This window comes from Adiantum capillus-veneris, chromosome 19 (assembly GCF_014529385.1).
Source record: "Adiantum capillus-veneris isolate H3 chromosome 19, ASM1452938v2, whole genome shotgun sequence".
NCBI lineage: Eukaryota > Viridiplantae > Streptophyta > Polypodiopsida > Polypodiales > Pteridaceae > Adiantum > Adiantum capillus-veneris.
In genome coordinates, this window is record NC_140949.1 from 141,071,259 (window position 1) to 141,087,903 (window position 16,645).

A 16,645-nucleotide genomic window follows, 5' to 3' on the forward strand; every position below is an offset into this window, starting at 1 on the left:
GCTTCTTGTTATGTAAGTCTTCTCAATAGCCTTATGTAGGCCATAGTTAATTTTTACCCCGTTCTCTCCCCATGTATCATGACATAAGAAGACTTTGGAACTCACACATTATGCATTAAACTTCCCACATCGCGCTACCAAACACAAAAGTCTGTTTGCCCCAATAAAGGAGACCATATTCGCCTATCAAAGGAGAGCCTCTTCCTTACGCACAATTTGCACCATAGTAACAATCCAACCGAAGCTTTAGTTCACGATCCCTTCCATGCAAGACATGGCATTAGAGAAGAGCCGCTTTGTTTATGCATAGTATGCCTTTTGCAAGTTCTAGCGTATAAACACCATACATTACTGGAGTGTTTGAGCTTAGAAGAGGAATAATTTTAGAAGTTTTAATGCCAGAAGACTCTGTCTATCAATCTCCATTTCTCACCGAAGCGGAGTGAGACAATCAGACCGGTAAGCCAATTTGGATAACTAGTAATCCTATATGTATGATGTACAAGGTATGCACTTAGTCTTATCTATATGCATTTGGATACATCATACACACGAAAGAACAAGTCAAGTAGTAATCCAATATGTATGTATGTATGTACAACTTAGTCTTATCTATTTGCATTTGCATACATCATACACACGAAAGAAGTCAAGTCAAGTAAGTAAAATTCGACGAAAAGACGACGCAGGTGGGAGAGGGAGACGCGGAAAGGAACACACACACGCGTACACCAACACCTTCATAATGCGCCCTCCTAACGAAGGACAAGGGCGTGCCCCTCCTGCTCCTCCCATGGCTGCTCCCATCGCTGCTTATCTGCCTATTATCCTCATTGTTGCTGTGGGGGTAAGCTCCTTTGCCTCAATTTGTGCATCAGCTCAACTGCATCCCAAAATTCTCGTGCGTCTAACACGAGCTATCAAGAAAATGCTTGGCTACAAATCGTCTGCTGGACATTGTCTGTTCTAGACCTGCGTCATTGCTCTGAACTCTCAGCCTGATTGCCAGTGCTTTTGGTTTGTAGATCATCATTCCTTTGGTGGTTGCTAATTTGAACGTGCTGCATCAAGTCCCAGAGGGCCACGTTGGCGTTTACTGGCGGGGTGGTGCCCTTTTGAAGACTATTTCAGATCCAGGTTTGCATGCACTCAGGCAATCAGAGACTTTTTTTTTTTTCAAGTATGCCATGCGTGCACACACACTCACTAAAGGAGTAAGAGAGCTGTTAACGCAGCTGCAAGTTGATCTTTCCTTGACATTTCTTATGACTAGGCTTTCATTTGATGCTACCTTATATAACACGGTTCGAGCCAATTCAAGTGACAATTCAGACTGATGAGGTATCTTGTGTTTTGCGTTTTTAATTTTGACTGTCATCAGAGATGGATATCTAATTGTGGTTATGATGACATGCTGGCACAGGTTAAAAACATTCCTTGTGGCACAAAAGGAGGTGTAATGATATATTTTGAGAAAATTGAGGTTGTGAACATATTATGGAGTCAAGGAAGACTTTGAATTTGTGTTTTTCATTAAGTTTTAAAACTTCTATGCTTGTTGAATACAGGTTGTCAATCGATTGAGGAAGGACTATGTGTATGATACGATTATAAACTACGGTGTGACTTATGACAAGACTTGGGTGTATGACAAGATTCATCATGAGATTAATCAGTTCTGTAGTGCGCATAGTTTGCAGGAAGTGTATATAGACAAGTTTGATCAGGTAAGAAAGTCTTTTTATTGAATTAGCTCGTGAATTTATTACTTGTTGAAGGCATTTAAATGTGGAACGATGGCAAGGAAAAGAGAAGCAAAGGATATGCATCATTAAGAGGGAGAATCACTGGAACCTAGAAATTGACTAAAAAGGAATATAACACAATTATAATCACATTCAGATCACTATCTCCATTGGGATCTTAGACGTGAACCGTGATCTATGATTGCTCACGGTAGCAGACGAGATCATCACCCAATTCACCTTTTCCTGCTGCACGTTTGACATGGTATCAGGTCCACGACGAGTTCTCCTGTCGGATTGGTTATCTGTGCGAGTCTTTCGTGCTGAAATTTTGCGATGAAAAGAGACGGTTTGCTGTTTTTCAGTTGTATGTTATCTATTTGGTTCATAGTTACTTAGAATGGGAAATCGGAACAGGAAACATGGAACAATAGTGGCCCATGGGCATGAAATGCCATTTCCTATTACGGATACTCACGTTTGAAACACGGAACGGGAAGTTGGAACGGGAACGGGGAATGAAGACCTAAAAATGACCATTCCTTGTAACTATGATTTAGGGCTGATTTTGGTGTAGTGGATTTGAGAATTCTCTTCACCCGTTCTGACCTAGCCTCGTCACATGCCCAAGTTCTCTGATGATTCTGATTTTAGCTTGGTCCAGGGTGAAGAAGTACAACGAGATGAGGTTCATGATGGAGTACATGTCCATGAGGAGCGGGGAGATTGGTCCAACTCTACTCTAGCGTAGGTGATCAACCAATCAAGATACCTACCCTTTCTACCTTTCCCTCCGATCTCGAGAACTATACCATTTGGAAAGCAACTAGTTCCACGGCTTCGGCTAAGGATCAGAGGGCTCGACACTCGTTATGGTTTTATAGATGTTGACAAGGTCAATGTCTGTTTTTGAGGTTTCGAGTTCACCATTGTTTGTCACATGGATTTGCATATTGTCACTTGGAATGTCAATGAATTGCATCACAGACAGAATTTGCTTTATAGAGATTTGCGCTCTTATGTAGATTGAGATGTGGATATACTTCTTATGTAGGAGCACAAGTTATGTATTAACAATATCATAGATGTGGCAAGTGGTTACTTGGGGATTCTCATACATTTTGGGAAAGCATGATTGGATAGCAGTATCCTAAGAGTGTATGCGTTTTTGTGGGACCCGGTTGGTGCCATTGTGTACGTGACCTTGGTACATTGGTCCATGGTGGACGATGTGGATTTTGCATACGTTGACAGCTCTAGGAGTTTCCAGGAGATGAGCTTGTGGATGAGCACAAGGTTGACACCGGAGAGACTTTTAGTCAGAAACTTATAAGTCTTATTGCAAATTGGATTTTATATTGCAATCTTTATTGTCACCAGAGAGATGGCTTATAAGTCATTATTCAGAGTAAGTCTCTTATTTCAAAAGTTTTTGTGTACAAGCTTGAGAAGGATAGGTACATGGCATTGCTAGTAGAAAAGTCAGCCTTGAACTTTGACTTCTTATGGTTAAAAAGTAAGAATTTAGATGTAGTCAAAGGAAGAAAGAGATTCACTAGCATTGTAGATGACATTGACATCATATCTTGGTTGGATTTTCTTTTGGACAATTTATATATAACCGTCGGTGACTCTCTTTTCAAGCAAACAATTGGTATCCCTATGGGCACCAATTGTGCAGTTTTTCTTGCTAATGGAGCGCCTTGTCCTTGCTAACACTTGCCCAATATTTTTGCACAAATTATGCAATGTAAGATGCTTTGTCCATGATCTTTTTGTTCCTGACGTTCTTTCTTTTCAAAATTTTATGTACTTGAATTCGACATCTGCAGGTGGAGGAATTTATCCTATCCTAAGGAGTTTTGTGAACTTAACTGTAACAGACTTGGACACTCCAAGTCGAGAATCTACCACGACACCACAAATAATCACTTCAAATAGTTCACAATTGATTCGACACTGGCCCGACATAGTTCCGTGCCTAGAGATATTGGCCCCAAAGACTGGGGCCCCTTTGGGTATTTCTTTTTTGTTTTAATCTGTGTTCAAAGTACAAGAGTATAGGCAGGCGCTCACACTCAGACTCTGCGTCAAGATGCCCTGAGTTATGAGGCCTTGCCTACATATTTAAAGAATTTACAAGGGATGCTAAAAGCAGCGCCCAAAAGCTGAAAATCAAAAGCCTTTAGAAATAAAGCAAAGGCTCTTTCTCTCTCTTGCTTGTAAAATAAATTAGGAGTTTCCCTCTCTCAAGCTCGCTTGAGTCCCAAAATAAAGTAAAAGCAAAAGCTTCTCTCTCTTTCTCATCTCTTGCGTAGAATAAAGCAATGCCAAAATTAGCGCCCAACCTTTCCGTAAAACGCGGGGGATCGTACGGTTGCCACGTGGCACATCCTCCACAATCCGCGGGCGTCCGCACTGCAGAGAGTATATGTGTGTGTTGTGGCACGCCACGTCACTAGTTTGTGACATACCCCCCTCTTGAAAGCATTGTAATGGCCCTCGATTACGCTTGCAAAACAGACAGAGGCCATAAACTGTCTTAGCAGACACTGACTGTTAGTACCGACGCACTAGGAACACACATCTAGCACATGTACCAATCGACAGTCACATCACACGACATCACATGACAAATCACATTCAACATTCATTCGGATCTTAGACCATGATTTTTCGGCAATCCAGTTAGCAATCGCATCTAGATCTACTCAAGACCTCATAGATGCCCGATTGACTAACCCCTATTGCAACCATCTCTATTCGAGATCATTCAGACCAAAATGTTGCAGTCATTTCGTCTGTCAGTTCCTGCACTTAAAAACAAGTCAAGAACAAATCAGTTCCATATTCCGGAATTTTATTTCATAAAGTCATACAGCAGAATAGTGTCAGCTCTCAGTATCCTTGAAGCTCAAAGAGACATTGGTGACTCTAGTATCAAAATCGAGTCATCTGTTGACAAAGGAGCGGAGTAACTCCCCTCTTGTGCAAACCCATTGCACCATATCTCCGGCCAAGTTGGATTCGGGGTTCCATTTGGGGTAGACTATGCTAAACCAAAAGCTTCAAGGTAAAGTTCACAATCTGAGGAGTATCTGCTAGGTCCTACTCCTCCATCCACTTCACATCCAATGCAGGATAGTTCTTGAATTTAACCAAGAACCGCCTTCTAACTTTACCCTTATTCTTTCTGTCCTTATGTGCCAAAATCTGTTCAGGAACAAGGATCTCCTCGTTTTCTTCCACTTCGGGTTGCTCAGCAGGCTCCCCATCTTCGGACACATCACCTTTAAAAGGCTTCAAGAGACTCACATGAAATGCATTGTGAATCCTCCAAGTGTCGGGCAGTTTCAATCGGAAGGAGACATCATTGGTCTTTTCGGAGATCCGGAAAGGTCCATAGTATCGCATACTAAGCTTTGGAAAAAGCCTCTTTCCCTTCTTCTTTCTTAGGCCTGCCTTGTCAAAATGTAAGAGCACCCAATCGTCCTCCTTGAATTTCAAATCACGACAATGGCGATCCGCTGTCTTTTTCTGTCTTTCCTGAGATTTTTGCAAAGCCTCGCGGACCTTGGCAAAAGCTGTGTCCAAGTCGCGCGTGTACTCATCGCCTTCAAAAATCTTATCTTTCGTGCTTAAGAAGGATGAAACCTTCGCAGCACCTTCAATAATCTCAAATGATGCCTTCTCCGTTGAAGAGTGTATCGTGTTATTGTAGGCAAATTCCACCAAAGGTAGATACTTTTCCCATTGAGTCTTCTGATCGAAGATATAAGACTTCAATAAGTCTAAAACCACTGAATTGGCAATCTTAGATTGCCCGTCAGTCTGCGGGTGGAAAGATGACGAGAACTGCAACCGCGTGCCAATGTTCTCCCAAATTGCCTTCCAAAACAAACTCGTAAATCTGGGGTCCCTATCGGAGACAATCGTCTAGGGCATGCCATGTAATCTATAGATCTGGGCCACAAACAGTCTCGCCAAGTGATCCGGCTTGACTGTTTTCTTCATTGGAATGAAATGAGCCTGCTTGCTAAATTTGTCAATAACAGTCTAGATACCATCGTGACCACTCTGTGTTCTCGGGAGATCAAAAATGAAATCCATTGCAATACTTTCCCAGGGGCGGGTGGGTATGGGCAAAGGTTGTAACAATCCCTGTGCTTTATGCCTGTCAAACTTGACCTTCTGGCATACCAAGCACCTGCGCACAAACTTGTTCACATCCTTCTTGAGTCTCAGTCAAAAGAAATCTCTCTCTACCCCTTTCATGTTGGTAGCAATGCCGCGGTGACCCGTAAAAGGCGAACAATGGCATTCAGTCATAACCTTTTCCCTCAACGGCTGTGTAATGCACAACATGGTTTTCCTCATCAAGTAGTAGCCATCCCGAATGGAATATCCCGCTACTGTCTCCCCATCCCGTATCCGTGTGAAACGTCTGCAAAATCCGTATCTGTGGCATACTGGTCGACCATATCCTCGAAGCTCTTGTGGTGTGTCGCGGAAATAGCCAGAACCAACGGCTTCTGAGACAAAGCATCTGCCACCAAATTCTTTTGTCCTTGCACATGGACAATCTGGAAGTGAAACTGTGACAAGATGTTCGCCCACCGCATCTGCTTTTCCAATAGCTGCTTCTGTGACAAGAAGTAGCGTAAACTCTGATGGTCTGTACAGTAAAATCCGCTCCAAGTAGGTAGTGTCGCCACTGAGTAAGAGCACGGATAACCGCCAAAAGCTCTTTCTCATAAATCTGTGCTCTCAATTCCGGCCTTGAGAACAATCGGCTCTCGTAAGCAATGACATGGCCTTCTTGGATTAAGACCGCACCCAGACTACGACCACAAGCATCACAATATACTTCAAATGACTTCCGCAAGTCCGGCAAAGTCAAAACTGGTCCCGTAGTCAATTTCTCTTTCAAAGTCTGAAGGGCAGTCACCATTGTGGGTCCCCACGAGAAAGGGACTCCTTTCTGTGTCAAGATATGCGAAGAGGAAGCAACCTCTGCAAACTTTCGAATGAATTGCCTGTAGTACGAACACAATCCCAAGAAGCTTCTAACTTCATGGACATTCTTCAAATCAGGCCAATCACAGATAGTCTTTATCGTGGCTGGATCCTTTCACTCCAGTCGTTGACACAATGTCTCCCAAAAAGTGTCTCTGGTAGGAAAAATTCACTTTTCTTTGCATTAATCACTAACTTGTGATCTCGTAATGCCTGAAAGACTTGAAGCAGATGTTCTCTATGTTCTGTCTCATTCTTGGAGAAAACAATGATGTCGTCAAAGAAAGTGCCAACAAATAGCCTGTACTCTCGAAAATTCCTGGCCATCATCCGGTTAAATGTTGCAGGACATTGGTTAGGCCAAAAGGCATCACAAAAAACTCAAATAACCCAAAAGTAGTCCGAAAGGCTGTCGTGTAGACGTCTCTTGGCGCGATTCGGATCTGATGATATCCACTTTTCAAGTCGATCCTGCTAAAGCACGAGGATCCGTGAAGTCCGTCAAGTATATCATCAATTCTAGGAATCGGAAATCTGTTCTTGATGGTGATTTTGTTGAGAGCTCTATAATTGATGCACATTCTCCAAGATCCGTCTTTCTTCAAAACCAACAACACTGGAGAGCAATACGGTGAAGTACTAGGCTTGATAAGAGCCTTTTCCAAGAGGTCTTTCACTCGGTTCATAATCTCCTCGTTCTGGGCTCGGCTCACACGGTAAGGTGGCCGGTTCGGTGGCGTGCTTCCAAGTATATGATCAGTAGTATGATCTTCAGAACGAGCAGGTGGTAACTCGCCTGGCAGGCCCTCTGAGAAGCAATCGGCATGAGCGTGGAGAAAATCTTGGCGTTCTTTATCAAGTTCAAACATATTTGTCCTATCCTCATCACTCAACTCTTTCAAAAAGATCGAGTAAACAAACAGACCGGATTTCATTAACTTTGAAATGGCCGAAGTCGATACAATAGGGAGAGACTCGCCCTTAAGTTTAATATCAAGTACATTGGTTTTGCACTTCTCTGTGGTCAATGTCGCTTTCCTCGCCCGATAGTCGATCACGGTGTTGTTCTTGTGGTACCAGGGAATTCCCAAGAGGACATCACAACCTTCCAAAGGCATTATGTAAAAGTCCTCATGCCCCAAATACCCCTGACAATGCAACCGAAGTTTGCCAATGACAGGTGTAATGGCTACGTCTCTGTCGGGTGCCGCTAGAACTGCCTCTGCATGTGGTCCCAGCCGATCGGGAGTGATGTCGAGCCACGCCGCCAATTCCGGTGAAATTAAGTTGGCCTTGGCTCCTCCATCAAAGAAGATTAGGGCTTCTTGGTCTTTCACTTTGCCCCAAGCTCGACAAAGTTCTGTACTCTCGTCCAACTTGCTGGGATCGGTACCCACGCAATCTGGAACCAATCCTGTTTTTATCTTGCCTTTTCTTCCACGTTCCTCAGCTGTTCTCGAACTCTCAGGCCTCTCATCGTCCTTGTCGGTCTGTGCCTTTTCAGGGCACTTTGCGGAGATATGTCCAGTTTCCCCGCTTCCAAAGCACTTCCCTTCCTTGATATAGCGAGCTCTCTCCTGAGGAGTGAGTTTAACATCTTTCTTTTTTGGATTGCTCTTCCTCTTTCTACTTTCATTTGTCGAAGTCTGTTCGGCTCTTTGTGTCATGATCTCATCGGTGGGGTAGGTCAAACTGCCAGAGTGAATGGCAAAACCCCGTTTCGCATGACTCATCAACTCCTGAATAGAAGCTGACTTTTGTTCTAAGCAGTGATCTCGGATCTCTGTAGGAAGACCCAAGGTAAACCGCTCAATCTGTTCCTTGAACGAGGTCTTCTTAAAGGAAGAGGTGGGTAGAAAAGAGCTCTAGAATCTCTCGCAATAAGCGTCCATTGTATCCTTCTTGGTCATTCGAAGATGGTTCCAAGCAGTTCGTATATCGCGTTCATACTCTCGAATCAACCAAGAAGAAATAAAAAGCCTCTTGAAGTTCAGCCATTTAACTGGCGCAGTCTTGTTTAATAGAAATGTGGACCACCAAGTTTGAGCATTCCCCTTAAAGTAAGAGGCAGCTCTCTGAATCTTAGAGTGCTCTGAGTAACACCCTCCCGCAAAGCGATGGCAAACTGCTGTACAAAAGACAAAGCCTTCGAAGCATCTCTATAACCAGAAAACGTGTCAAATTTAATTGACTGTCCACCTGCCTTAAACTCTCGGACTTTCTTGCTTTTGTCTTCCAGAAAGTCATACTGGTTGGCTTTATAAAAATTCTTCTTCTTTGCATAAAAGTTGTTGTCATCAGAGTCGGAACTGTGTGAAGACGAGTCCTCTGTAGAACTGTCACTGATGGGGCGAGATTTAGACTTCTTTGCCTTTTTCTTGCCCTTTTCGAAGCGTTGCTTTTTGCTTCGCTTTTTGCATTTTCTGTCTTCTTCGCTCGAGTCAGATGAGCTAGAAGAACTGTTAGAAGAAGAAGAAGAAGAAGAAGAAGAAGAAGAAGAACTGGGTACTTCTTCAAATCGAACACGCTTCTTTTGCTTTCTTGCCTTTTCAAAAGTAGACTAACGAACCAAATAACCGGGGAAGTCAGTGCCTTTCTTTTGCTTTCTGTCGTGCTTTTTAGCTTTGTTCTACGCGTCAAAAAGCTGAGCCATTTGTGCATCAACCACCTCTCTAATTCTTTCTCTGTATACTTCCTGGGGGTAGGAGGTTTCTTGAGAGCGGGTTTGGGGGGTGGTTTTGTGGTCTGCATGTGCACCTCATCGAAAGAGGTCTCGCTCATATATTTTGTAATTTTTGGATTCTTCGCAAAATTGAGCATCATCTTTGTTGCGTCGCAGATCAATCGTTGACGCTCCATCTCTCGTTGCTCCGTCGGAGTAGGCCGAGGCGGGCCGTACTCCTTCTGTGAATCCTCGTTTTGATCCCTACCCGTATCTCCGGATGTAGAGGGAGTTGACTGATCTTTGCCCGAAGCCATAGGTATCGAGGAAAAAAAAAGATCGGATTTCCCGTAGAAGAGAAATCGGTTGTGCTCTGATACCAATGTAACGGACTTGGACACTTCAAGTCGAGAATCTACCACGACACCACAAATAATCACTTCAAACAGTTCACAGTTCACAATTGATTCGACACTGGCTTGGTGGAGTTCCGTGCCTAGAGATATTGGTCCCATAGATTGGCGCCCCTTTCAATATTTTTTTTTTGTATTAATCTGTGTTCAAAGTACAAGAGTGCAAGGAGGCGCTCACACTCAGACTCTGCATCTAGATGCCCTGCGTTATGAGGCCCTGCCTACATATTTAAGGATTTACAAGGGATGCTAAAAGCAGAGTTCAAAAGTTGAAAATCAAAAGCCTTTAGAAATAAAGCAAAGGCTCTTTCTCTCTCTTGCTTGTAAAATAAAGCAGAAGGAGTTTCCCTCTCTCAAGCTCTCTTGAGCCCCAAAATAAAGCAAAAGCAAAAGCTTCTCTCTCTTTCTCATCTCTTGCCTAGAATAAAGCAACGTCAAAATCAGCGCCCAGCTTTTCCGTAAAACGCGGGGGACCGTACGGCTGCCACGTGGCACATCCTCCGCAAATCGCGGGCGTCCGTATTGCAGCCAGCCACGTCACCATTTGTGTATTGGGCAGCCACGTCATTATTGGCGAGCAGAGTGTATGTGTGTGTGTTGTGGCATGCCACGTCACCAGTTTGTAACATAACTGTACCACAAATAGTGATTGTTGTGTCTTTTTAGACCTTAAGATTTTTCAGACTCCCTTGGGATTAGAAGTAGATATCTATGATAAGCGCCTTGAACGAGAATATGCCAATTTAAATATCATCCGTATGCCTCACATTTCTTCAAACATTTCTCTTTTAGGTAAGGACGATGTCATTTGCTCTCAATTATTTAGATTTTCTTATCTTTGTTCTTGTAAATCTGCTTTTGTTGTTCGATCATGCCATCTTATTTCTTTACTCGTTGAGAAAGGATACTCATTCAAAAGAATCATGAAAACGTTCGTTCATTTTTGCATCGTAGTAAGTTTATTTTTATTGTTTCTTCCTTTGGAATGTTCAAGATAATCAGTAGTAAATTCAATAAAAGTGGGGAGCTTAGAAGCCCACTTACTGTTTGACTTAGTAACACACTATTTTGTTGTAAATTCCCAAGAGAACATCACAACCTTCCAAAGGCATTATGTAAAAGTCCTCATGTCCCAAATACCTTTGACAATGCAACCGAAGTTTGCCAATGATAGGTGTAATGGCTACGTCCCTGCGGGTGCCGCTAGAACCACCTTTGCAAGTGGTTCCATCCGATTGGGAGTGATCTCGAGCCGCGCTGCCAATTCCGATGAAAATGGGGGAGGGGGGGCTCCCAAATAGCCATCAGGGAGAGGGGGCGCTAGGAAGAGAGAGAGGGTGAGAGTGAGAGTGAGAGAGAGTTAGTTTGCATTGGTAAGTGTGCCACTTGGCACACTTACTTTAAAAACTTAAAAACCATTCAACTTTTGACTTTAAAAACTTCTAGCTCATTAATTAAAAATGTGCAACTAACTAACAACTGCTACCAATGATTCTTTTATGAGAACACCAAAGGTTTGTCGGCGCAATGCCGCACCGGCACTGCACCGGCACTGCACCTGTTCACACTTGTCCGGCCGCCCTCCCGGGCACGGACCGTTAAATTTAATTTAACGAAACTTACCCTAAGGCTTTATTAGCTTTATTTCGCTTAGGGTCACTGTTCTAAGGACCCCATCTCATTCATGTGCTTGTACTGACGCGCGTATTTTTCCTGAGCCTAAAATCTGAGGCTACTGCTTACCCCTTTCTGAAGACCCGATTTCCCAATCACTAGGGCTTCAGGGTAATTTCTGCTAAGGTCCCTCTGAGGTGTTCTAGCCCACATTTAGGCTCACCTGAGGCCTTAGAACTGCTAGGTCTATTCTGGTGTGCACACAACTAATTAGATAATTCTTTTCTCGTAAATAAATTAATTATTTACAAAGTCTGACTTAGTTACATCCCTCTTGGTTCTAAACAGTTGACCTCAACTGTAGAGCGTCAACATAACTGTGCAAGATGTCAGGGTAGTCCTTGAGATCGGACTCAGTCATCCACTTTGCATCTAAAGGAGTGTAATTCTTGAACTTGACTAAATACTTTCGATGTAGACTCCCCGACTTGAGTTGTCTCTCCGAGTGGTGTATTATCTATTCAGGTTGAAGGATTTCCTCAGTCTCTTCGACTTCTGGAGGATCTTCTTGTACTGGCGCCACTGGAGGAGGTCCAACTTATGGTCGGAGGAGACTGACATGAAAAGCATTGTGGATGCGCCAGTGAGAAGGCAAATCCAATCTGAAAGTCACATCATTGACTTTATCTGTAATTTTGAAAGGGCCGTAGAATCTATGGGAAAGTTTGACAACTTTCCCTTTGCCGACCCGCTTTTTCAATCTAGCTTTCTCAAACCGAAGCAGGACATATTGTCCTTTTTCAAGATTGAGATTCCTTCTGTGCTTGTCTGCTTTTCTCTTCTGTTGCTCTTGAGTACGAAGAATTGCTTGCTTTACTTGTTGATGGGCGATATCAATATTGCGCACAAATTCATCTGCGGCGAAGATGTTTTCTTTGGTCACCATAATAGGAAGTAAGAGTGGCTTCCCGTAAATAATTTCGAAGGGGGCTTTACCAGTTGAGGAATGTATGGTATTATTATATGCAAACTCAACTATTGGTAAGTACTGTTCCCATTCGGATTGTCGTTCCGAAACATAGCACTTGAGGAGATCTAAAACAGTGGCATTAGCGATTTCGCTTTGACCATCTGTTTGAGGATGATAAGCTGATGAAAAATCAAGCTTAGTTCCCAAGTTTTCAAACAATGCCTGCCAAAATAGACTAGTCATGCGGGGATCTCTATCGCTGACAATAGTCTTTGGCAATCCATGGTGTTTAAAAATCTGAGCTAGAAATATTCTAGCCATGTGATCAGCTTTGATCGTCTTTTTTACTGGAAGAAAATGTGCTTGCTTACTGAACCTGTCTACTATAGTCCAGATTGCATCATTTCCATTCTTGGATCTAGGAAGATCCGTAATAAAATCCATGGCAATACTTTCCCATGGCGTGTTAGGCACAGGGAGTGGCTGAAGTTTGCCATAAACTTTATGTCTGTCATATTTCACTTTTTGGCATACTAAACACTCACGTACATGTTTTTCAATGTCCGCACGGAGTGTTGGCCAAAAGAAATACCTTTCGAGAGCACTAGTGGTGGAAGCAATTCCCCGATGCCCGGCATAAGGAGAATTATGTGCTTCATCCATCACCTTTTGTCGTAAAGGCTGAGCTATGCATATTGCTTGTTGACGATAGAGTGTATTATCCCTGATAGAATAAGGTGGCTTTGAGTGACCAGCTTGAAGATCTGCCCAAATTGTGGCGAAGTCTGGATCTTGAGGATACATCTCGCTGAGAGATTCTAGTTCCTCATGATAAATTGTTGTTAGTGCATTGATCTTTGGACGCCTGGAGAGAGCATCTGCAACTGCATTCTTTGTTCCAGAAGTGTGTAAAATCTGAAAATGAAACATTGAAAGAAAGTTGGCCCATCTCATCTGCTTTTCTGATAACTTTCTCTGTGTGAGAAAGTAGTGAAGACTTTGATGATCTGTCTTGATAATAAAATCAGCTCCTAATAGATAGTGTTTCCAAATGGAAAGAGCATGAATTACTGCCATTAGCTCTTTTTCGTATATGGAGGCATGCAACTCTGCATCTTTAAGGCGCCGACTTTCATAGGCTATCGCGTGACCCTCTTGGTTCAAAACTGCTCCTACACAATCTCCAGATGCATCGCAGTATACCTCGAAAGGTTTGCGAAGATCAGGGACGGTAAGAACGGGTCCGTGACTGAGTAGATACTTAAGCTTTTCGAAAGCTTGTTTTTGTCCAGACCCCCAATGGAATGGAATCCGCTTCTTTGTCAGGTCATGGAGGGGACCTGCTATCGCGGCAAAAGCTCGAATGAAACGCCGATAATAAGAACAGAGGCCAAGGAAACTTCGTACATCATGTACTGTAGTTGGCGTAGGCCATTCTACAACTACTTGAATCTTTTCAGGGTCCATTCTCACCTGGTTGTGAGATACTATATGGCCCAAATAGTGGATTTCTTTTAAAAAGAACTCACTCTTCTTAGCATTCACTAATAATTTGTGTTTGCGTAATTCTTCAAACACTAAGGCGAGATGCTTATAGTGTTCGTCTTCCGTCTCTGAGAAGATTAAGACGTCATCAAAGAAAACGCCTGTAAAACTTCTATATGAGTGGAAGATTCTATCCATCATTCTGTTGAATGTAGCTGATGCATTAGTGAGTCCAAAAGGCATCACTAAGAATTCATACAACCCGAAGGTTGTTCTAAATGAAGTCGTATGCACATCCTGAGGAGCTATGCGGATTTGATGATAACCGCTCTTCAAGTCTATACGACTAAAGACACTTGCTCCTTGTAACTTGTCAAGAATGTCGTCAATCCGAGGGATTGGAAATCGATTCTTGATTGTGATCTTGTTTAGAGATCTATAGTCTATGCACATGCGGAATGTGCCATCCTTTTTCTGTACTAGCAAGACAGGTGAACAATATGGAGAAGTACTAGGCCTTATTAAGCCCTTCTCCAAAAGTTCGTTAACCTGCTTGAGAATTTCCTCTTGCTGCATTAGACTAACTCGATAAGGGGGCTGATTTGGAGGAGAACTTCCTGGGATCAAATCAATGGTATGATCCTCAGGTCGCGAAGGTGGGAGTTCATTTGGAAGTTCATCTGCAAAACAATCTTTATATCTTTCTATTAACTTAAGTCTTTTTTGCTCTAAAGAGGAAGAAAGTTGTGAAACAGACACATCTCTCTCTCTTGCAAAAATCAAGTACGCTGAAACACACTTTTTCATTTCTTTCTTGATGGCAATGTGGTTGGCGATAGGAATACGCCAATCACCTGCATCTGCAAGTACAAGATACTCCTTTCCTTTATGAGCAAAAGATAAGGTTTTCTGAACATAGTCAGGAATGGGATGCATCTTGTAGTGCCAAGGCATTCCCAAGATAACATCGCATCCTTCAAGTGAAGCTAGTAAGAAAGACTCTTGATCCTTGTAGTCGTCGACCTTTAGATTCAACTTCCCTATGATTGGAGTAGAGTTTGAGTTCTGCCCTTTGAAAGCTGATTGCGCTTGAATAGAGACTCCAAAACGATTGGGCTGCAAGTTCAGGTCGTCAGCTAGCTTGGTAGAGATGAAGTTGTCTGTACTACCAGGGTCAAACAAAATAAGAGCCCGCTGGTTGTTGATACTACCCCATGCTTTGAGAAGAGCTCTTTCTTTTCCATCCTTGGTTGTATTTCCCTGTACATCTGGGACTGCATTGGAGGAGGGTGGTTGTGGAGGTTTGGTTGGACAGTCACCCTTCATATGACCAACTTGTCCGCACTTGAAGCATCTTCCTTCACTAATGTAGGTTCGCAACTCAGCAGGAGAGAGATATCTCCCTTTCTTGGGCTGATTTGGCTTTGCTTCTGCTTCGGAGGCGGTTCTTTTCTTCTTTTGAGAAGAAGTAGAAGAGGTAGGTTGCTCATGGAGAGCCTTCTGCTTGGCATGGTAAGTGCTTTGCTCCATCTTCCTTGGAGTACCCTTGTCATGTATTCCATCAGCTATGCGGGCTGATTCCATAAGTATCTGCAAGTTACCTCGAGGGTAAAGCTTCATAGCCTTTTGCAAGGCTTCATGCAAACCTGCTTCAAACTTGCGCATCTTCTCCGAATCGTCAATCTTCTTGAATGGAGTGACTTTCAAGAGAACGTCCCAAAATCTATCCACATAGCGTGGAACAGTTTCGTTCTCTGACTGTGAAAGTTGATCCCATTCTTTCTTTACCTCTTCCTCATAGTTTGGAGGAAGGAACTGTGCGTAGAACTCCTTCTTGAAAGCGGTCCAATCTTGGGGTTTGCGATCTTCCAGGATAAGGGTTAACCACCAATTGCTGGCGGTGCCTTTCAGGTACAAACTAACATGGCGAAGCTTGGATCTTTCTTTAAAATTCCCTTCAGCAAATGCAACTTCAAATTGGCGGATGAAAGCCAAAGCTTTGTCATTATCACGCCGTCCATTGTTGGTGTCGAATTTCACATCTTTATCTCCCGACTTGAATGTTTTCTGCCTGTGGTGCTTCTTCTTATGGTGCTCCTTCTTTCGATGCTTAGACTCCTTGGGGACAGGAGTCCTTTCCCTTGAATGTACTTCTTGCTGCGACGGATCGTCGAGAAACATGTCTTCCGGAGAAACTATGTCTTCCAGATGCTTCATGAAAGAGAACTGAGGGGAATCAGGGGGATCCTGCTCTTGAACTTTTGGATTAAACCGCACATGACGTTCTGGAGATTTCTTCTGCCTCTCGTGCATGCGGGAAGTTCCAATCAAAGGATCTTTTCTTGGTTGTGGCGCCTTTGGGTTCTGCGGGATTTCTCCCGACCCCATCGGCATTTTCTCCTTCCCTTTTTCAAGAGTATGGAGAATCTTTTGGACTTCTGGATGGGAGAGAGCTTTCTGCAACTCTTCCACCTGCTGTTGAAGGAGAGAGAACTCTATCTCGCGTCCTTCCATTTCTGCAGTCTGCCAAGAGTCGTCAATCCCTTCAGGAAGAGAGAGAGGACCTTGCTCTGATACCACTGTCACAAAAATACGGAAGCGTAAACTGACGTTTAATTGCACTTCAAATACTCAAGAGAATTAGAGGGAGCGAGAAAACTTGACAAATACTCAAGAGAATTAGAGGGAGCGAGAAAACTTGACACTTCATTGGGGACCAGAAGATGGGCTGGTCCCCCCC

At 43.2% G+C, this 16,645-nt stretch overlaps 1 protein-coding gene across 1 annotated transcript in view; it reads left to right on the plus strand.

Annotated features, from left to right (window-relative positions):
* Window positions 1-677: 677 nt before the first annotated feature.
* LOC147434979 (SPFH/Band 7/PHB domain-containing membrane-associated protein family) overlaps window positions 678-16,645 on the plus strand; it is a 28,029-nt gene continuing 12,061 nt past the window's right edge. The window contains exons 1-5 of the mRNA XM_086491345.1: window positions 678-847; window positions 1,026-1,137; window positions 1,274-1,341; window positions 1,424-1,483; window positions 1,569-1,727. Coding sequence (XP_086347471.1) covers window positions 746-847; window positions 1,026-1,137; window positions 1,274-1,341; window positions 1,424-1,483; window positions 1,569-1,727 — 501 coding nt within the window. The 5' untranslated portion in view covers window positions 678-745. The remainder of the gene's footprint in view (window positions 848-1,025; window positions 1,138-1,273; window positions 1,342-1,423; window positions 1,484-1,568; window positions 1,728-16,645) is intronic.